At 44.6% G+C, this 22,537-nt stretch overlaps 1 protein-coding gene and 1 pseudogene across 1 annotated transcript in view; one reads left to right on the plus strand and one right to left on the minus strand.

Annotated features, from left to right (window-relative positions):
• MRPS6 (mitochondrial ribosomal protein S6) overlaps positions 1-13,987 on the plus strand; it is a 68,267-nt gene extending 54,280 nt beyond the window's left edge. Inside the window, exon 4 of the mRNA XM_054468269.1 lies at positions 13,365-13,987. Within this exon, the coding sequence (XP_054324244.1) occupies positions 13,365-13,557 (193 nt within the window). The 3' untranslated portion in view covers positions 13,558-13,987. The remainder of the gene's footprint in view (positions 1-13,364) is intronic.
• On the minus strand, positions 7,619-8,247 carry LOC129022696 (small ribosomal subunit protein uS7-like; annotated as a pseudogene).
• Positions 13,988-22,537: the final 8,550 nt, after the last annotated feature.

Genomic DNA, 22,537 nt, shown 5'->3' on the forward strand with positions numbered 1-22,537 from the left:
TCCATAGCCACAGAAAGTGTTAGAAACATGTAATAAGTGGATTATGTACTGGGAGGCTCGCTTTTCTGAAGCGGTTGAGAAGAAACAGTGGTCTTATTGGTTACATGTTTAGCATTCAAAGTTTTGACTCTTTTTGAACAGCCCTGGAGGCCATGACACATATCCGAAATTACGGCAAGGCGCTGATTTGAAACCTGACGGTGTGCGAGAGCCAGCTTTTGGCTGGCTAATGGAAGTGAGCCTAGATGTTTCTGAGAGTCCACATTCTATCGTGGTACTGTTGGTATCGTGTGTTTGTTGCTTTTATGTTTTGTGGGGAGAAATGGTAGTCCTAGTGGTGTCCACAGGTCTCAGGTTGATTCTCACAGTTGTCGTGGTTCCTGGTCTCAAGGAGTTTTCAGTCTCATCAGAGAGTTGGCTGCATAATGCTAACCTGGGCACCAGCTGAGGGAGTGTGTGTGAAAGTGCCCAGCACAGCAGGAGTAAAGCTAGGCCTGGGGCTGACAGGTAGGTATCTCTGTTCCAATGACTTCACTGTGTATTGGGCAATTGCCTCTACTGTTCTCCCATGCCCAGCCCCCCCGCCCCCCAAATCAACCGCCTTATCACATACATGCCCAGTAGGCTGGAAGAAAAGAGTAGGTAAGGGAGAGCCTGTTGCTTTAGGGTTATCTGGGAAATCTGCCCAGAGGAGGAGGAGGGTATACTTTGGAAATGGTACCTGATGTTTATTATTATATCAAGACTGTTTCCAGTTTATGCCAAAAATAAAAATATAGTCATTATATTTTAAATATTAGTTTTGTCAGACTCCACTTTAGAAACAGGTTGTGTTCCAGAAATTTGTCTGTAAGTCTGTTGTTTATAACTGAGAACTTATTTTCCCAGTGGAACAACTTCATGGTTAAGTTCCCAGACTAGTCCACAGAAATTTTCTTAATTCATAATCTCTGAAGGTCAGTAGAACTGGGGGAGTCATTTGTGTTCAGCTGAGGACCATTTTAAACCTGTTTTTGAAAGGGGTTTAAACAATTTAGTGTTCCCCTTGGCGGCAGAATGGGGCCTGGATTGGGCCACCCTTATCAGGGATTGGGACAATATCTCAGCCCTCTAACTTGTTAACACTAAATAAATCATTGGCACAGGACCTGGAGCTGGGTGGCTCAGAGGCCTGGGAGTCACTGCCAGCTCTGGATTTGCTGGGGTCTCTTTCAGGCCCCCGAGATTACCTCCCTTTTGTGTCTGCACGTGCTCACCCTGACACCCTCATCTGCTCTGCAGGACAGACAAGGTGTTGGTGTGGAAAATTCTTACTGTATTCCTGGGCGTTTGAAAGGGGAAGATGTCATTTATGTTAGAGGGAGCAGTGACAGGAGAGGCTCATTTAGACCCATGCTAAAAAGGGGCAGGCATCTTACTGAATCATAGTAACAGTCACCCTTTGCCAGAACCACGTCACTCACTCCAGGGCTGCACAGAGCTTACGGTTCTCGGTTCTCTTTCCACTAGATGGGGCTGAGCTGAGACCGAGAGGAAACTATACAAGAAAGTGCGGTCCGTATTTCAGCGTTGGGCTTGCGCTGCTTTGTAAAAGGATGCCTCTGCTCTGTTTCTACCGGGTCTGATTTTATGGCAGTGAGATTGGGCTGGCTTCCAAATGCCTGTGTATAAGAACTCTTAAGTAGAAGGTGTTTTTCTTGCCTGTTTTGCCCGTTCTTTGCCTGTTCTCATCTGCTTTAAAATTTGGATAGGTGCTTATAGCAGAGATCTGCTGGCCTACATATAAGATGCCCTTCTATTTACGGGTAAGCAGAATGATAAAAATAACCAGCTCCATGGTGAATCAGTGGAATTTTACTGACTCGCTTCCCAAATGTGTCTGCAGCTTACTCCAAGAGCTCTGGCACCCTCTCTAGAGGAGATTGATTCTCCTCTGTAGTTTTCCCGTTAGCTAACATTTCCATGTTCTCGTGCCTTTCTGCCAGCATTCTGACCCCGTTCTCGTGTAGGTACTCCACACCAGGTTTTCAGACAGGGCTGCTGTGGCCTTGGAGGTTTCTTTTTAGTGGCAGTGCCCCAAGATTTGTAAGGATTCTGCAGCAGGTTTAGTGTTAGTGGTTTTGAAAATGTATGAGACCCAACAGATATAAAAAGAAATGGGGCTTTTCCATGCAGAGGGTACCTCAGTTTGAAGGTGAATAATTCACTGCCTCGGTGAAGCCTGAATCCAACAAGGTTTAACTGAGACGGTCTAGGAACTGACATTTAGACAGATCTGTTTCCTATCTTCAAAAAGGCTCAAGGATGCTTCAGGGCTGCAAAGCCCTCCCATCCCCCTCCCCCATCCCCCCACCCACTGTGAGCCACTGAGTGCTTCAGTGGAAATTTCCACTTGTCTGCTAGGGAGAAGGGGAGGGTGAGAGAGAGACAAAGAATGTAACTCAAATTCAAGCAAGCTCTTTTTATGGAAAGCTTGTAAATACAGAGTTAAGACAAAAGTGAATAAAGAAAATACAACCTTTACATTTAAGGGCACTATCAGAAAACACATTTTTCCACCTGGACAACTAGGGGAGTGGGGGGAAGGGCTGGCAGCACCAGGCAGTCTGCATGGTGACTGAATGGTGGAGGGGCAGAAGGAACATGAGAGCTGCTGGCTCTCTTACAACCATGCTGCTGTGAATGGAGTGTTTTTGGTGGCATTGTTTTCCAGTATTGGGGCACAGTCTGTCTTGGGGAAGCCATTTATCTGAGTGTTTTCAGATCTCTAGAGGGTTTGGGCCATGTAGTAGAGAGTTTTGTAGCATGTGAGTGTCTTAAGAAATATAAAGGAGGGCACATTATCACCTTGAAGATCACATGGGCAAGTTCTACCTAGGAAGAAGTTCACTCTTGCTCCAGCTTTCGAATACTGTTATCTGCAGTGAGAAATGCATTAGCATACTGAACCTTTCTTGGTTCCTTCTTGCCTGGCATCAGTCATCTCCTCACTTCCACTTCTGCAGAGTTAGTGTGGGTCAAAGTTATGTGCTTTTCTATAGAAAAGAGAGATGCTTTTGTGAAGCTGATAGCAACTTCATAGAAGAAGTGATTCTATAATTAGCACCACACATGGGAAAACAAACCTTTAAAATGTAAACACTGCTTGGCTTTGTGTTCAAGGCAATGTTGGTGCTTGCATGGACCCTGGCTACCTGGTATGCGGAACCCTGTCACTTGTGCCATGTAGCACATGGTCGAAGGTGCTGGGAATGTGTAACGTAATTAGATTTTAGACTATTTTCCCAAAATGATCTGTGTACTTATTGATTCAATCACCAAGAGTAGAAGTGGAAAATGGAAAACTAGCTATTTGGAGAGCTTTTGTTCAGTAAGAACGTCGGCTTTGGGGCATGTCTAGGCAGTTGCAATGTAGTCAAATCCAAACGTTTGTACCTTGAGTGAGGAGTTGATCGTGAGTCCACGTGCGTTAGGACTTCTGGTCTTGTGTTTTGATTCTGCCTAGTTTGGCTGGGGAAGAAGCAGACACTGGTAGCTCATTGTGGTTGTGGAGTCCTCTTGATTCTCTCTTTTCCCAGGGTCAGGAGGAAGTTGGGGCAGAGGGCTCTAACTCCCCTGGAGACACTGAGCCCCTTTTCTGGTCACCTTCCCTTGAACAGCAGCTCCTCTGATTGTTAGAATGGTTTCTCCATGGCAACCTTCATGAGGATGCAGGGAGCGGGTATCAAGGGAGTTAGTTCCAAGGCCATTTTTTAAGCCTAACTCCCATTTTTGTAGGTCTCTTGTGGACCTGTGCTATCATGAGAAAGGGGTCCTCGCAGGCATCAAAAGCCGCCTAGCCCCACCACCCCACACAGGTTGTTTCTAGGCCTTACTTTCTTCATGTGTAAAAATAGAAATGCGGGACTGTACTTGGTGTTGTCATAGCTGTAAAAAGTCTCATTCTCAGTCCTTAGGTCATCTGTAGTTAGCAAGGCCCAGCAGTGAGTCAGGGGTCCTTGACTGCCATGGACAGTCTCCCACAGGACTGCAGTGGAAGCCTGGGTTTCTGCTCACGCAGCAGCTCGTACAGCCTCTCTGCCCAGCTGGGCTGCCTATTCCAGGAGGATGAGACCATGTGTGCCTCATCCATTTAGCCTCCTGAGGTTTGTCTATAGTAGATGCTCATTAACAAGTTAAGTTTGCCCAGATAAATAGGTAAGAAGAAAAGGATACATACTGGAAGCAACCAGGAATTGGTCAAGGTCCTTCCTGTGTGGGAAAACCATAATGGACCATTTATTTGTGTACTTGGGTCACTGAAGCAGGCAGAGATTGACTTTATCCTGGACTTCAGTTCTCTTGTGGCCTAGGAGAGACATCTTGGTTCCCTGGGAGAAGAGGTCGGGAGGGGGTTGGTAAGAGGTTCAGCTTCGGAGAGTGGCGAATACAGTAAGGTCTGCCTGTCTCGGAGTCACTTCTCACCTTCCCTGTTTTGGTAGCGTTTTCTTTCTGTGGAAACTTGCACGGTGTGATAGGGAGCCCTGGGAGTGGAAGCAGTCTTTGCCCACATCAGCCCTGGGCGCATAGCAGCAGGATGATAAGCTTGAGATGCCAGTCACCAGCTGTGCATGCCGGCTTGTGCTTGTTTGGTTAGTTGCTGAAGGAGCGTTGTCATGCCTGGTGGCAGGAAGTCAGAGCAGTTAGGAGGGTGAAGGCAAGAGAGGGATTTTGGTAGCAACAGGGAGCCTCGCGAAGCTAGGAAAGCCCAGTGTTAGGATTTCCAGGTCTTTATCTAGGTTTTCTCTTTATCCTTGAGAATCCTCCAACATGTGGGTACTAGGTAGCAAGAGATACAGGATACAGAGTGGGGAGCTGTGGGGTCTGGAGTCCGGAGCTTGACTCTCATTTTGTGACCTGGGGCCTATCAGTTCCCCTCTGGGCTTCAGTTTGCTCATGTGAAAGGTTTGGGCTGTGTTGTCTTTATGGTCCTTTCCAGCCCTTCCATTCTATGATTCTGTAACCCATTTGGTCCCAAAGCTATCTGTGGTTTCTTGTGTCCTGGAGTCAAAAGACCTGCTCTGTTTGAATCCTGGCAGTGACACTTCATAGCTGAGTGACCTTGGGCTAATGACTTAACCTTTTTGAGTGTCTCTTCTCAACTGCATTAAATTGTACGACTCAAAGGAGGCAACGTGTAGGAAACCACTTTGAAGACTCCTAGAGGAGTATTGTTGCTGGGGAGAGGGCTGCTGGACCCCAACCAACACTCGGCACCACTTTCTCTTCTTCCCTTTCCTCAATTGCCACACGGAGTGGAGCTGCCACTTCTCTTTCATCCTCTTCCTCAAAAGTTGTCTGAAAGCTGTGAAAGCACTTTGAAAATTAGAGTCTTAAGAAAGACATTTCTTTTTTAAGTTCAGAAATATGAGGTTTCTGATATATCTGGCTTCCAGTTTCCATCCTTGGGTATTCTTTTTACCCTTATCACAAAATAGAATCCAAAAGCTTTGGATGTATTTCTTAGGATTATTGAGTGAGTGCTGAGTATATGGAGAACACTTTCAGAGGGCTGGATGAGAATTGATTAGTGGGCAGTTGAGTTGGTTGTTGGCATCTGTAAACACACTTTCTCTTAGAACATGTTGAGACTCCTTGGCTAGCTCACAAGCCTCTAACCCTGTGAAGCAGTTGAATGGAAAATGGAAGAAAGCAGTGCTTGCTATGAACAATATCATAAGTAAGACCAAGACAGCCCCAGAGGTGCTATTTGATTAAGTTGAATACTTGACTGTAAGGAAGGGCAGGCTTGGACTTCCTGTGGACTCTCTGGAGGGAGGGGCATGGAGCACTCGGCAGTGGTGGTGTCTGGGTTACTTGATGGCCAGAGCATGTCAGGCTCTTGCTAGAGCCTCCCTCCTGCTGCATGGCATTTCAGCAGCACATTACTCTAAGCACAGGGCTTCAAATGGAATGAAGCAAGAAAGGAAGGCTTCTAGGGAAACTGCACAAGGCCAAGGAAGAGGAGGGAGCTCAGAGAAAAACTACCTGCTATAGACTTCAGTGTGGTGGGTATGTTGGCAGACAGGGTGAGGTCATAACTTGTCTGTGGTAGATTGGAAGGACATTTTGATGAATAGTGAGTGAAAGAGCAAATGGATAAATGGGAAGGAAAAAAGCATTGGGCCTCTGTTGGGTGAGAGTTCCCTGTACTGCCCACCAGGTGGCCAAATGGAATTATTGTGGGGCAAGGGGAATGACTGGGTAAGAGGCTGAGGGTTGCAAGCAGGAGGTGATTTGAGGTTGATCACACTATTTTAAGCTCTGTTCCAGAGCCTAACTCAAAGTAAGTAATCAATAATTAAATCTTGAATAAATGAGTAATTCATAAGTTGGGTCATTGCAACCCTATTACCTGCTATATGGAGTAGAAATAAGCAAGTGGAATTAAACCTTGGAAAATGTGGCCAGGATTATGTGTAATTTTCAGAGTGAGCCCAAGTGGCAGTCTTGTCAGTGAGCAAATGTGCAAGTCACTGCTTCAGGAAGTTTGTGGGATAGTGGATTCGTTTGTACCATTTTTATTTCGTTGCTTAAGGAACCCTGGGAGTCTTCATCAGCTGTAATTGCTCCCTGTTGCCTCCATCCCACATCAGCTCATTGACCAAGTCCTGCCCATTCAGCTTCTTAACTGCCATTTTAAAATCATCAGCTTTATAGAGATGATTAGCATGTAATAAGCTGCATATATTTAAAAGTGTATAACTTAATAAGGTTTGACATATGTATACACCCACAAAATCACCACGGTCAAGATAATAAACATATTTGTTACCCCTAAAATTTCCTCCTCCCCCTTTGATTCCTCCCTCTACTTGTCCTTCATCCCAAGCAACCACTGATCTTTTTTCTTTCACTGTCAATTTTTTTCGACTTTATGATGGTGCAGAAGTGATTGCAGATCGAGTAGAAGCCGTACTCAAATACCCAAACGACCATTCTGTTTTTCACTCTCAGTAAAGTATTCCGTAAAATTACATGAGCTATTCAACACTTAATGTAAAATAGGGTTTGTGTTAGATGATTTTACACAACTGTAGGCTAAGTGTTCTGGGCATTTGGCTAAGTGATGTTAGGTTAGGTGTATTAAATGCGTTTTCAACATAAAATATTTTCAACTTATGGGTTTATCGAAATGCGTATATTGTAAGTTGAGGAACATCTTTTTTTTTAGACTTACATAGAATTGGATGGTATGGACCCCTTTTACTCTAGTTTCTTTCACTCAGCATAATTATTTTGAGATCAATAGTGTGTATCAATAGTTTACCCCTTTTCATTGCTGAGTAGTATGGCATTGTATGTGGTGAATATTTGTTTTTTTCCAGTTTGGGGTTGTTATAGGTACAGCTGCTGTGAACATTTGTGTACAAGTTGTTGTGTGGACACATGCTTTAATTTCTTTGGGGTAAATACCTAGGAGTGGAATGGCTAGATCGTAGCAGTAGGTGTATGTTTAGGAAAATGCCAAACTATACCAGCAATGTATATGAGAGCCGGTTTTGTGTGTGTGTGTGTGTGTGGTGGGGTGGGGCTACCCCAAAGGGCAGACTGGTTTATTGGGCATCAGGTGGGAAAATCAGCAGTTGGACTTGGCCACACATTCCAGCTCATCCTTATTGATGGCAAAGGAGTCGGAGGAGCCCTTGGTGGCAGTGATGAGCTCATCTGCCGGGCACTCAGCAATGGTCTTGATCTCCCGGAGGGCACCCTCAAGAGTGCCTGTGCACAGCAACCAGGTGGTCTGATTCACACGGTGTAGTGGAGACACATCCACAGCCTGTCATCTCACAGTCCCTGCCCACCCAAAGCCTGTGGAGTCCTCCTGGGGACCATCATTGATGATGGCGTTCACCAGGACCTGGAGAGGGTTCTCGCCTGTGAGCAGGTGGATGAAATGGAAGGCATACTTGATGATGCACACAGTCATGAGCTTCTTGCTGTTGTTGTGGACATGCATTATCATGGAGTTGGTGAGGGACTCCACAATGGGGCACTGAGCTTTGCAGAAGCGTTTGGCAGCATAAGGCCATGCATTGTGAGGCAGGTACTTGGCATACTTCTCCTTCACTGCAATGGAATCCTGCAGGGCAATGTCACTGATCTGTCACTGTGCTGCATCATTGATCTGCACATCGTCCACTTCCCAAAGAGCTTGGTGTCGGGGGTCTCTGCCACTGCTGGTGCTGCTGTCTCCCTCTTGGTCATCCTGAGGGCACAGCCCGAGTGTCTCTGTTGCTTGGTGTGGACCTCGTGCCACCCTGGAGTGCCAGTTTTTCTTTTCTTTTCTTTTTTTTTTTTGAGACGGAGTCTTGCTCTGCCACCCAGGCTGGAGTGCAATGGCGTGATCTTGGCTCACTGCAACCTCCACCTCCCAGGTTCCAGCAATTCCCCTGCTTCAGCCTCACGAGTAGCTGGGATTACAGGCACACACCACCATGCCTGGTTAATTTTTGTATTTTTAGTAGAGATGGGGTTTCACCATGTTGGCCAGGCTGGTCTCGAACTCCTGACCTCAGGTGATCCGCCTGCCTTGGCCTCCCAAAGTGCTGAGATTACAGGCGTGAGCCACCACATCCATGGAATGCCAGTTTTTCTACATCCCTGCCAACACTTGGTGTGGTCAGCCTTTTTAATTTTATGGCACTTTAGTAGGTATCTCTTTGTGGTTTTAATTTGCATTTCTCTCATGACTAATGGCTTTAGGCATCTTTTCATGTGCTGCTTTGCCATTGTACGTCTTCTGTGAAATGTCCGTTCAAATCTTATGACCATTGTTTAAAAGTTTTTTTAAATTAAGTTTTGAGAGTTATTTGTATTCTAGATACAAGTCCTTTATCAGACTTGTAATTCACAAATCTTAGTGGCTTATCTTTTTATTCAAAGAGCAGTTTTTAATTTTGATGAAATCTAATTTATCAACTTTTTCTATTATGGATTTTGGTTTTGGTGTTGTGTCTAAGGAAACTTTGCTTAATCCAAATTTACAAAAGCTTCTAAGTTTTATAGCTTTATATTTTACATTTAAATCTGTGTTCCATTTTGAGTTAATTTTTTAAATGGTACAAGTAGGGAATAAAGTTCCCTTTTTTGCATGTGATACTGGATTATTTTAGCACCATTTGTTGTAAATCTCTATTTCTGTACTCTGTTCTAGTCTTTTGATCTGTCTGTGTATTTGTACATGAATATCATACTGTCTTGATGGCCATAGCTTTATAATAAGTCTTGAAATCAGGTGGTGTTAGTCCTTCAACTTACATTCTCTATCACAGTTGTTTTGGCTGTTTTAGATCCATTATGAACTTTCTAATCAATATTCTGGGGTTTTGATTGAGGTTCTACTGAATGTCAATAGATTTTATTTCAGTAAAATAAATAATAGATCTCAATTTTTGTTTAACTTGGAGAGGGTTGACATCTAAATTTTGAGTCTTCTTACCCATGAACAAGATATACCTGATAGGTTTTGTTTCTTTCAGCAATGTTTTGTAGTTTTGCATACCTTTTGTCTGATTTCTCTGTAAGTATTGAATGTTTATTTCAAGGTCTGATTATTTGTTGCTAGTATATAGAAATAACATTGATTTTTGTATCTTGCAATCCTGCTAAACTCATTAGTTCTAATTTTTTTATAGATTTCTTAATACTTTCTCGAAACACAATCATGTCATATGCAAATAAGACAGTCTCACTTTTTCCTTATCAGTCTAGATACCTATTCTTTTTCTTGCCTTATTGCACTGGCTAGAACCTCCATTTCAGTGTTGAATAGAAGTGACAGTGGACTTTCTGGTTTGTTCCCAGTCTTAGGGGAAGAACATTTAGATGTTCACCAGTTGGTGAAATGTCAGCTGTAGATTTTTCAAAGATGCTCTTTATAAGTTTGAGGGAGGTCACTTCTATCCCTAGTTTGCTGAGATTTTTTTTTTTTTATCAGGAATGGCTATGGATTTTGTTAAATGCTTTCATTTGCGTTTGTTGAAATGATCATATGGTGTTTCTTTTTTAGTTTGTTAATACGTTTTAATTTGAATTACATTTTTTTTTCAAATGTTAAGCCAATCTTGCATTCTTGGGATAAAGCCTGCTTGGTCATGGTATATTGTATTTTTTAATATATGATAGTAGTCAATTTGCTAAAATTTTGTTTAGAATTTTAAAATGAGTATTCTTGAGGGACATTCATCTGATTTCTTGTAATGTCTTTGGTTTGGGTATAGGGTAATGCTGGCTTCACAGAACAAATTGAGATGTATCTTCCTTTTTTCTCGATGAATTTGTATCAGAATTGGTATTTTTGCCTTAAATGTTTGGTGTGATTCACCAGTGAAGTCATTTGGGCCTGTAGTATTCTTTGTAGGAAGCTTTTAAACTTCTTTAATAAGATACAGGGCTTAAGGGTTTAAACTACACATATTTCTTTAATAAGATATAGGGCCATTCAGGTTATCTGCACTTCTTGAGTGAGGTTTGGTAGTCTGTGTTTTTCAAGGAATTTGATCATTTCATCTGAGTTGTTAAATTTAATGCTTTTTTTGGAGACAGGGTCTCGCTGTGTCACCCAGGCTGGAATGCAGTGATACAATCATGGCTCACTGCAGCCTGGACCTCCTGGGTTCAAGTCATCCTCACACTTCAGCCTCCCCAGTAGCTGGGACTACAGGCACACACCACCATGCCTGGCTAATTTTTGTAGTTTTTCTGGAGATGAGGTTTCCCCATGTTGCCCAGGCTTTTCTCAGACTCCTGGTGTCAACTGATCTGCCTGTCTAGACCTCCTAAAGTGCTGGGATTACAGGTGTGAGCCCCGGCGCCCGACCTTGCAAAAATTTTTTATAATATTTCCTATTATTTTAATATTTATGAAATCTGTAGTCGTTTCACCTTTCTCATTCCCAATGCTGATAATTTATACCTTGCCTCTTTTTACTCAACAGTCTGGCTATAGAGGCATATCAATTTTACGAATCTTCTCCATGAACTAGTGTTTGGTTTCATTGATGTTCTCTGTTTTTCTTTTTTCTGCTTTAGGGATTTCTCCTCTGTCTCTCTCTTCTGTCATCTTACTGGATTTAATTTGCTCTTTTCCTACTTTCTTAAAGTAGAAGCTGAGACTATTGATTTGAGGCCTTTTTTCTTTTCTTACCTAGGTGTTCAGTAGATATGAATTTCCTGACAAGTATTGCTTTCATGGCATCCCCCAAATTTTGATTTGTGGCATTTTCTTTTTCATTCAATTCAAAGTACTTTGTAATTTCCCTTTTGATTTCTCCTTCTACCTGTTTGTCCAGCTTATTTAGATAGCTGTTTAGTTTCCAAGTGTTGAGGCATTTTTCCAAGATTTTTGTGTATAACTTGAATCCCTTTATGTTATATGGCCCAGAATATGGTTGGCCTCGGTAAATGTTCTGTGTACACTTAGGAGGAATGTCTAGCCTGTGATTGTTGGGTAAAGGGTTCTATAAATGTCAGTTAATTCCACTTGGTTAATGTTGGTGTTCACTTTTTCTACATCCTTGGTGATTTTCTGTATAAGTAGTTCTATCGATTACTGAAAGAGGAATGTTAAAAGACTTCAGCCGTGATTCTGGATGTGTCCATTTCTCTGTTCAGTTCTGCTGTTCTTATATGTTGAAGCTCAGTTATCTGGTGCATGTATATTTAGGATGGTTATATCTTCTTGGTGGACCCATTATTATGTATTGTCTCTTTTTATTTCTGGTAATTTTCTTGGCTCTGAAGTCTGCTTTGTCTGATATTACTATAGCCACTTGAACTTTTTTTGATTAGTGTTTTTGGTTGGTATATATTTTTCTGTCCTTTTATTTAATTATATGTTTACTTGAATAATTATTCCACTAGGCTTGGCTTAAGAGTAAATGGTCACTTGGTAAATTTTCTTACACATTTTGAACCTCTTTGCCCTTTGTCTGGAATTACACAAAATGCCATCCCTTTTCTCATCATAAGTTCCTTCCTTGCTGAATTTGTTCCTTTTCAACTTGATCTTTCCAGCTTCCTGTGAGAGCTCCACATTTCATGCTAACACCACCACGGTCAAAGATTTACTCTGGACCTGCTCCGTGTTCATCTCTATTCGGAGTGGTAGGGTTAACACCAGAGCCCTTCTTCCTATGGCAATTGTGCTTTAGTGGAGTGAGGCAGACAGTAAGCAAATGCACACTGTGCCAGTGGTGAGAACATACTCTGTGGAACAAAACAAAGCCTTGAGTGAGGGCAGTGGAGAGTGAGGGGCCTTGGTGGAGCTAGGAGGGTGCTGCTTTGGGAGAGTGGGCACAGAAGGCCTGTCTGAGAGGGTGACATTTGGACAGAGACATGATAGAAGCAAGAGATGAGCTATGTGGAAGTTGAGCGGAGAACATTTCCAACAGGACCAGCGAGTGCAAAGGCCTGGGAGGGGAGTTGCTTGGGAGTCCTGAGAACCGCATGTATGGCTAGAACAAGGCAAGCGATGACGAAAAGATCATAGTTTTAACCAGCTAGAACACTGCAGGATTTTGAAATACTGCGCTGAAAACTGACCTTTAGTCACATAATGGTCCAAATCAAACAGTACAAGGGAGGCTTAACCTTTTAGGTCTGAGAGGAGCCGGGAGTGGGTAGGGATGGGCTCTTTCCTTGCACTATCATCCAGCAGGCTGCTGAGGACCTTGTCAATCTTTGAAGACCAGTGAGCCGCGCGGGATGCCCGTCGACATTAGTCTGGTTTGAGTGATGAGTGGTAAATTCTTTTTCTTACTTAAGGTTCCAGTAATTTTCTTTTTGTTCCTTGTCCGTATTGAACATAGTTGTGGACCAGTCCCATGCCTTTCTTAATCTTTTCCCGTGTTTGTGGGCTCATGGTTCTCTTAGGTGTGTTAGTTCACAGGGAAAATCCTTTGAAAAATTAGAAGAGTATCTAACAGATGTTTTCACACACACTCACACACACACAACATTAATTAATAGTTTGGAAAATTCAGTCTCGTCAATGGATTAGAAGTTTTCCCCCATGCTTTCTAGTACTTCACAGCATCTGTAATGTCACAGTGTGTTTTTGCTGCCGTAAAGCTGGTTTGGATTCATATTTTCACAAGAGTGTAATGGGAAAGACCATAGAAAAAGGGAGATTGGGTATAACACTGCAATTCTGTTTAGCTGGTCAGCTGGTAGTTTCTATATTGACAAGGTTATGTGTGTGTATGTGTGTGTTTGTGTGTAGTTGATGTCTGTCTAGGAAGAGTAAAATGGAAACACTGACCAAAATAGTACAATTGTTACAATTCAAATGCAGACACTCATAAGTTTTTATTTTATTGCAGGTATTTCTTGGTGGATTTTTATGCACCCACCGCAACTGTTGAAAGCATGGTGGAGCACTTGTCTCGAGATATAGATGTGATTAGAGGGAATATCGTCAAACACCCTCTGACCCAGGAACTAAAAGAATGTAAAGGGATTGTCCCAGTCCCACTTGCAGAAAAATTGTATTCCACAAAGAAGAAGAAGAAGTGAGAAGATGCGCCAGATTTTAGCCTTATATGTAATTCCTTCACATTTGAGCAGCATGGACGAGAAGGAAGAGTTTGCAAGTTTGGCCTTTATATAAGCATGTGTTGCAGGTGCTGTTTGATTTTTCTAAGGTATTTTTAGCCCTTGATCCCCTTTGCTTGCAGGAGGTGAGGAACTGCTCACTGACAGCTTCTCTGTAACCTGCAGTACCAGTGGATCATTCTTGATTTTGTTTTCATTAGTGTCATTTCTTTGTCAGTGAGGACTTTTCCCCTTAGAACAGTAACACCATTTTTTGAAGAGCAAAACTTATAATACCTCCTGGGATTGTGAGCTAGTCATTCAGCCTGTATAACCATGCAGAAATAAAAATTGACGACCAATGTATTATATGGACAACTTTTGCTTTGAGTAATAAACTTGGTTGTAGGAATGCGGGAGGTGTTTTGTCCCTTTACTTACCCAGCGCAGTGCACTTCCAGGGCCCCGCAGCTCCAGCCTAGCTGGCAGTGCCTGGCAGTGTTGGGGGAGGCATTACCCAGTACCCACTGAGGTCCACAGCCGGGGTGGGGCAGGAGAGGAGGGGTGTGTCTGCCTGTTCCTTACTGGGCACGCCACAAAATCAGTGACTTTTCCCCGCACACCTCACTTGTCATTGTGGTTTGTGCTGCTCTTTGTGGTGGGACGTGTGTTCTGGCGCAGTTAAGCTCTCATGCTGCTCCCTGTCATTCCTTTGCTACTAGCACCTGCCTCCTCCACTGTCCCTCATCCCAGGGCAGGCCTCTTGTAGGAAGTAGCCTCCTGGCAGTGGCATGGCTTCCAGGATGGGTGAGGATGAGGCTGTTTCCCAAAACAGTCACCTGCATCTCTTCCTCGGTCTCCTCAGGGCTGATTGGAAAGACTTGACTAGCCCTTCCCCATTCCCAGGGGGTGCCCTGCACAAGGTGTCTGTCACCATCACAGATGACGGAACTTCTGCACATAAAATGTTGGGGGAAGTGCCAGTTCTAGGAGTCTCTCAAAAGCAGGAAGGAGCCGAGAGTTCTGACCTCTGCCTTATTTTTAACCATGGCAAGACCGGAGGGTGGAGAGATGTGCCAGAGATGCCCAAAGCGCCAGGAGGTCCTGGTCTCCCAGCTCTGGCCCAGCGCCTCCTCCCTCTGTAGCAGCTATCTGTGTCTGCACTGGGTCATCAGTGTTGTCACCTTGCTTATTAAGAACTCAGGCGGTATCCAGCTTAACTTCCTCCAGAGGCAAAAAGCTATAAAAAGTCTCTCTGAAGAGCAATAATTCAGTGAAGAGGATCATTAAGAACTGTAGACTGGAAATAAAGGGGGTAAAGATTATCTGGGAAAATATGCTACTTCCTGTTTTATTTGGAATTTCCTGAAAGCGCAGGCCCTTGGTCAGGGCTCACGAGAGCACCAACTCTGTAGCAGACACTTTGTGTCCTGATGTTCTTTGACCCAGTGCGATCTGAGGTCCATTTTGCTTGGAGTTTATTAAACGCATGCCGTGTGCCATGCTGCCCACTTCTGTCCATTCCCTCAGTTACTCCTTTCAGCAGCCCCAGGAAAGGCAGCATTGCTATACCTGTTGGTTGGATGAGGAAACCCCCACTCAGATTTGCCCTTGACCCCACAACTGCCAGTGATAGCTGGAATCTTGAACTAGGGACGCTCATGCCATCTGTTTTTTTCTTCCTGTAACAGTAAGGTTGTCTTTGCCCTCTCAGGTTAAACAAGGCACTTGGGTGTCTGGAGTGAATTGTCACCACTCAGTTAGTGGCGTTTGGCCTCATGGCCCGAGTGTAGCACTGGCACTTTCTTTTCCTGCACTTGCCAGTCCCTGACAAGATGACGCCATTGGGTATTCCAGGTCATGCAATCCCGTGGCACAATTTAGAGAGCATTAGGAAGGAGGCTGGCAAAGTAGGGAAGCTGTGCAGTATGCCAGTTCCCCTCCTTGGAAGCTCCAAAACGAAGCCACTGTCTTTCCCCTGTGAGTGGTTGGTGCATAGCTGGATCCTTAGCTACTGAGGGGTCCTCACCCCCTGGCAGCCACTGGCCTGTCAGGATGCCTAGTGTTGGAGCAGGGTGTGCAGATGGGTGGTTTCCAGGCCGCTTATTTGTCAGAGTAGAGCATCCGGTCTCCCTGCCCAGGCTGGTGGTGGTCCGAGGCTCTGGTCTGCTCCTTCAGGGGATGATGATGGGCAAAGTGCTGGCAGTAGAGCTGTAGACAAAGACAGGCCCTGGCCTCGTGGAGCTGAGAATTGGCATGGAGGTAGCCAAAGTATGTACGGTGTAGGAGCTGCTGGGGGGAGTACAGAGGATGGAGTGGGGAGGGCACATGCAAGCTGAGCTCTGAAGGGGGAGGAGCCAGTTGTATGATGTGACAAGGAACTGAGGGGCCAGATCTGGGAGACTGGAGACCCGTGAGGAGTTAAGCGCAAAGGCATAGAAGGTTGCCAATGGGAAATGACACACCGAAGGCAAAAGGCCGGCATCGGGTGAAGCATCAGCTCCAGGATGCTCCCTGGGGGGCTCGTGTCCTCGGAAAGGGCATCTTCCTGGGATTTGCAGCCTTGACTATTCGTGGGCCTCTTTGAACAGGCTTAGTCTTCCAGAAGTACTTGGTTTGATCTCACCAATACTCGGCTTGACTGGCTGCATTTTAGGACATGAAACTTGGACTTCTGAAAGGAATTTAAGAGGAACATCAGCATTTAAGATATGGTGCTCAGGGTTGATGACAGGTGATATTTATCCTCATGATCCTGTCAGCACTCAGAGTCACCCCTTTCCTCTTCCAGCATTTCTGGAAGGGTTTATTTTTGCCAGTGGGCCCTGCCCCCTGGCTGGAGGAAAGTATGCTGGCTCCAGTCTACGAGAATGGAGGTCCTGAGAGTCTGCAGTCCTAAGTCCAAAGATAGTGGCCACAGTTCAGGCCTGTGACAGGGGATTATTTTTTGAAGGTGGCCCAGGGAGGTTGAAAATGAGAGTCTGGGGGCCCAAGATGCTAGTCTCTGAGGTGTATCTTAGAAGCTATCGAGACCAGCTCGGTAGGGGAGACCCTAACCCAGCAGCGCTAGAGGAATTAAAGACACACACACAGAAATATAGAGGTGTAAAGTGGGAAATTGGGGGTCTCACAGCCTTCAGAGCTGAGAGCCCCGAACAGAGATTTACCCACGTATTTATTAACAGCAAGCTAGTCATTAGCATGGTTTCTTATAGATATACGATTAACTAAAAGTATCCCTTATGGGAAACGAAGGGATGGGCCGAATTAAAGGAATAGGTTGGGCTAGTTAACTGCAGCAGTAGCATGTCCTTAAGGCACAGATCGCTCATGCTATTGTTTGTGGCTTGAAAATGCCTTTAAGCGGTTTTCCGCCCTGGGCAGGCCAGGTGTTCCTTGCCCTCATTCCCGTAAACCCACAACTTTCCAGCTTGGGCGTTAGGGCCATTATGAACATGTCACAGTGCTGCAGAGATTTTGTTTATGGCCAGTTTTGGGGCCAGTTTATGGCCAGATTTTGGGGGGGGGGCCTGCTCCCAACAGAAGCTGCTCCATGACATTCACAATGGTGGATCCATTCACATGGATCGTTCACGAAGTGTCTGAACGGAGACAGGCGCTGTACCATGGAGTGTCAACAAAGGACCATGGAGCCTGGTAGATTTTTGCTGAAAGACCAAATGTATGTTGATTGAGATGAAGTATTTGGTTAAAAGATTAGAGAGTATGGAAAACATGAGCCGCTCTTCCAAGCTTTTAGTTGAGTCTGGAAGAGCCCTGGTGTACCCCCACCCACTTGAGGGATCCCACAGTGCTTTCAGCAGGAGTTCAATGTGGATATTCCTTTACCCTCCCGACAGCCCCCTAAGCCAAATATTCTTCTGTTTTATGACTTAAGACACCTGAGGCTTACAGGATAATAGATAACATCCCCAAGGCCGCAAAAGGAGGAGGAGTTGGAGTTGGGAGTCATGTCTGTCTTTCCAGAGCCCATTTTGGCCTGCTTACAGGCTCCTGGAGGTAGACGTTGCCAATCCCTGCAGTCCTGATTACGCCGCGAGGGGCTGGCTCTGGATGACCTGCTCCTCTGGGCCCTTCCAACCCTGCACCTGGAGCCAGACCCCAGGCTTCCTCGCTGCCAGAGAAGGGGAGCACGGGGAGCTGGGGCTCCTTGGGAGGGTTTTATTTTTTTATTTTATTTTTTTCTGAGGTGGAGTCTCGCTCTGTCGCCCAGGCTGGAGTGCAGTGGCGCCATCTTGGCTCACTGCAAGCTCCGCCTCCCGGGTTCACACCATTCTCCTGCCTCAGCCTCCCAAGTAGCTGGGACTATAGGTGCCCGCCACCACGCCTGGCTAATTTTTTGTATTTTTAGTAGAGACAGGGTTTCACCGTGTTAGCCAGGATGGTCTCGATCTTCTGACCTCGTGATCCGCCTGCCTCGGCCTCCCAAAGTGCTGGGATTACAGGCGTGAGCCACTGTGCCTGGGAGTGTTTTAAATCTCAGGTCTTCAAACGGAAATCCTGAGAACATCAGAAAATGTTGGTGTCTCCTGGAGACCAGGCATTTTTTTCTCATGAGTCTCCCTGCTCTGTAATTCCCACTGCTCATTTCTCTCCACATTGCTCCAGGGGTGTCTTTCGAGAGTACACATATGGCAGGTGCTGCTCTGGGCAGGATACAAAGATCAGAGGGGCAGTGTTCTGGCCTCAGGGCTCTCACACATGTGGGGGTTGGACTGTTCAGCTGTCTAAAACACAGCCCATAATAAATATAATAACAAATGTTTAAACCAAGTGCTAGGAAACGGGTGGGGAGGGGGGAGAACTAGATTGACTAGTGCCTGGAATGAGAGTGGGGCCAGGTGGGGAGGTGACGAGACTGCATAGTGAGCTTTGGGAGCCCCTGGGATGGGGGCAAGTACAGTGTGATGGTGAGAAGGATGGTGGAAATGTCAGAGCTGCAGGGCTTGTGGCTGGAGGTAAGACTGGGAAGTCAGGTTGTTCAGGGTTTCTTTACAGAAAGATCTTTACAAAGAGCCAAGAATGAGTCTTGTGCATGTTAACTTGCTATAAAACGTGCCTCCTAATTGAGTAACCCCATGCTGCCTGCATATTTGTGAGGAAGGAAATAATTCCGCTGATTGGCCATGGAGAAGTACAAAGAGGGCTGAGGCAAGGGGTGCAGATGTCTACAAGAAGGTGGGCAGTGTGGACTAGAGAGGGCAAGTGCTCGCCAGGCGACCCCTTCCTGAACAGCATGTGCTTTGAAATGTGCGTAGGAGCGTGTGAAAAGTACAAATTGTTTTCTCTCTGCTGTGGTGTGGGCTACTGCCATTTGCATTAGGAGGTCTCCGCAGAGAGATGACGGCACCTGTAATGGCCTTGTGATGCTACCTGCCAGTCCTTGGCCTGTTTTCTGCACCTGGGAACAGACAAGTATGGTGTTGATGGTGGGAAGTTTCCAAGGCAATTTGTGGGTTCTTGGTCACCTTGAAAAAATTCAGCAGTGGAATGATCATAGGACTTTGGGTTGGAGACCTGCTCGGAGAACTCTCCACCCACCAGCCTTGACCATGTTTAGTTTCTTCTCCCGGTCTAAGTGTCCTCACGTGGAAAATGTGGCCAGTGAAGCAGATGGTCTCAAAGAGCCTGTCCTAGTCTGTAATGCCGTGGACCGAGTTACTGCCTGGTTTGCTGAGGAGTTATTCCATCAATGATTAAGGAACTTGGTAGTTGGTAGGATATGGAGATGGGGAAGGATTAAAATAATTTCTTAGAGGCTTATTCTTTGCACACTTCTTTTCATGTTCTGATAAGCATAGCTGTTGTTTTCATAACCTGCCAGTGGATTCTGTGGGGCCGACTATTACTCTCATTCTAAACAAAATAGGCCTGTCTTTAATCACAAGAAAACAGCAAAGGAGTCCCAGAGGTCAGCACAGTCATTTGCTGGGCTCAAATTGCCAGCATTCTTTTTGTTCTCTGAAAATGAAGCTTTAAGGGACATGGGCTTACAGCCAAACACAGGCAAGACACATTCTGTTAGTCGCAGGAGGAAAACCATGTCGAAACTAAAAGTCCGTGTTGGTGGTAGTTTTTTGAGAGTTACACCACAGCCCCCAAAATTGACCTCTAAGTTTAAAGTGACAACAGTAAGCCCTGGATAATCCTGCACATTCCTAGTGCCACCACAACCCTGTGAGATTAACAAAAGACTCATGGAACCAAACTTCATCCCCAAAGTATTCAGGTCTGCTGGGCTGCTGAAGGGGAGCAGCACTGGTGTCTGGGTGTGGCATCTGAACCTTTGCTTCCAGAACACCAGCATCGTTGCATTTCTCAGAGAAAGCAATTTGCCTTGAGACAATTCCATTGTGAGTGGAAGAGACAAGGGTGCATTGTTCACCAGACAATGCCTGAAGTAAGGATTATGCAAAATGGACTCTTGACCTCTCTATTCCAAATAAGTGGGAGACTCTGTAGTTTCCATAAAGTTTGTATTGAGCTAAATGATGTGACTTGGATGTAGCATCCTTTGTCTAATCAGATCCCAAAATGTTAAGCACCTATTTGTGAAAGACCGGATATTACACTTCGACAGAGGTGTCAGGCTCTGTTAATCGGTATCGTGGATGCTCATTATTGGCAGATTCCATATTTGCGAGTCTGCTTACTTGCTAAAATGTATTTATGTCCTCAAAATGAATACCCATGGTACTTTTGTAGTTGCTTGACAACTACAAAATTTGAGTTGCTTGACAAGTCTGTTCCCTGTCGAACAAAGCAACACTCTGCCTTCTTGTTCCAGCTCTCATACTGTAAACAAGCATCTTTTTCAGTATTTAGTGCCATGTTTTTTTTGCATTTGTGTGCTTTTTCATGGTGCTTTTGCTGTTTAAAATGGCCCCCAAGTGTAGTGCTGCAGGACTGTGTTCTAAGTGCAAGAAGGCTGTGATGTACCTTTTGGAGAAGATACCTGTTAGATAAACTTGTTCAGCCATGAGTTCTAGTGCCATTGGCCTTGAGTTCAATGTTAATCAACAGTATGTAGTAAACGTCTTTAAAACGAAACACACATAAAACAAGCTCATGGATTGATGGGTTGACATAAACGTTGTGACCAGAGGCTAACCTAACCCTTTATTTCCCCTAGGAGCGATGATTCAGGGTTCTCTAAGACAGTGTTGATGGCAACTTTGAAGAACATAACTACTGCAGATAACAAGAATAGGCTGTATTTGATGCAGGAATTTTGCTTAGTTTTCTGCTGAGGGTCTCTTTGACATCTTTCTGTAAATCTCCAACTTTTACCTGCAAAAAAGGGGAGTTTGATTCCCACCATTTTTCTTATTCTGCTTGTCTTGTCTGTCTCCCACCATCCTGCCTCCTCTTCTCATGCACACAAACTTTCATCCTCCACCATCTCCCGTCCACTAGGCAGCTATGACATCTGCATGAGCAAGGGGCCTTCTCTTTGAAAGGAGCCCTTAGAAAAGTACCTTGGCAGAGGATTTGGTGATGTGGCCAGAAAGAGCCAGACTGTACTAGGATAGCCTGGATGCAGTACTCCTGTTACCTTCCAGCCTCAGCAACAGGCAGATTGGATGGGGTTTAGTGAGGCCATGGAAAGGGATAATTAGTAAGTATAGCAACTCCCCTCTGCAGGCACCATGACAGCTCAGGAGTTTTCAAATACTCTCCAAATACATTTTAATTACTTTTAAAATACCAGGAAAGGGTCATTCACAAAGCAAAATCACAAGGGATTTTAAAGGCGCTGATTTTATAAAGTTAGCAGTTAAATGTTTTAAAAGCTTGTTCCTCTTCCATATACCTTACCAGATCTAAAAATAATATGAAGAAGTTATTTATAAATGTGGCTAAGTAAAATGCTAAAGAAATCTCTGTTAACCGCTCTGTTAACCCAAATGGTTTTGGGGTTAACTCTCTGTTCTGGCAAGCATGACGCTGTAACAGTGAGTGTCCTCACCTTGTAGCGCTATTCGTACTCCCTTTCCTTTCCTAAAACTGGCACATGGATTGAGAAACTAGAAACCAATGTTTGTAAAAAATCCAAACATACCTAAAACAAACAAGTTAATGTAACAAATTTGAGGAACTTACCACTCAGATTTAATAGATACTGTATTTTTGCTGTATATCTTTCATAGCTTTTATTTTAAAGAAAGTATTAGGTATAGTTGAAATCCTTTGTACCCCCTCTTATCCTATTCCTTCCCTCAAGAGGTAGCCATGTCTAAAGTCAGTGTGATAGTCTGTTCTTGCACTGCCATGAAGAAATACCCAAGACTGGGTAATTTATAAAGAAAAGAGGTTTAATTGGCTTATGGTTCTGCAGGCTGTATGGGAAGTGTGGTGCCGGCATTTGCTCGGCTTTTAGGGGAGGCCTCAGGAAACTTACAATCATGGCAGAAGGTGAAGTGGAAGGAGGTATGTCTTACATGGCTGGAGCAGAAGGAAGAGAGAAAGCAAGGAGGGGCTATACAGTTTTAAACAACCAGATCTCACAGTAACACTCACTATTGCCATGACAACAATTAGGGGGATGGTGTTAAACCACCAGAAACTGCCCCCATGATCCAATCACCTCCCACCAGACCCCTTCTCCAACACTGGAGATTACAATTCAGCATGATATTTGGGCAGGGGACACAGACCCACACCATTATCAGTCAGTGTGTATCATTTATATCCATATTTTATATTTTTGATACATATATATGCAGCTACAACTCATTGTTTCATGGGTTTTTATTCGTGGTATGCAAGCTTCAGTGATAGGCTTTTGTTTTTCATTCCTTCAGCACTCATTTTGAGGTCTATCAGGTGGATGCTTGTTGACCTAGTTCACTGATTTCTCCTGTCATATAGTATGCCATGTGTGACTGTATCCCAGTTTGTCCACTTGCCTATTCATGGGCATTTCCAGTTTGACAGTTTC

The sequence above is a fragment of the Pongo pygmaeus genome, chromosome 22 (genome assembly GCF_028885625.2).
Source record: "Pongo pygmaeus isolate AG05252 chromosome 22, NHGRI_mPonPyg2-v2.0_pri, whole genome shotgun sequence".
NCBI lineage: Eukaryota > Metazoa > Chordata > Mammalia > Primates > Hominidae > Pongo > Pongo pygmaeus.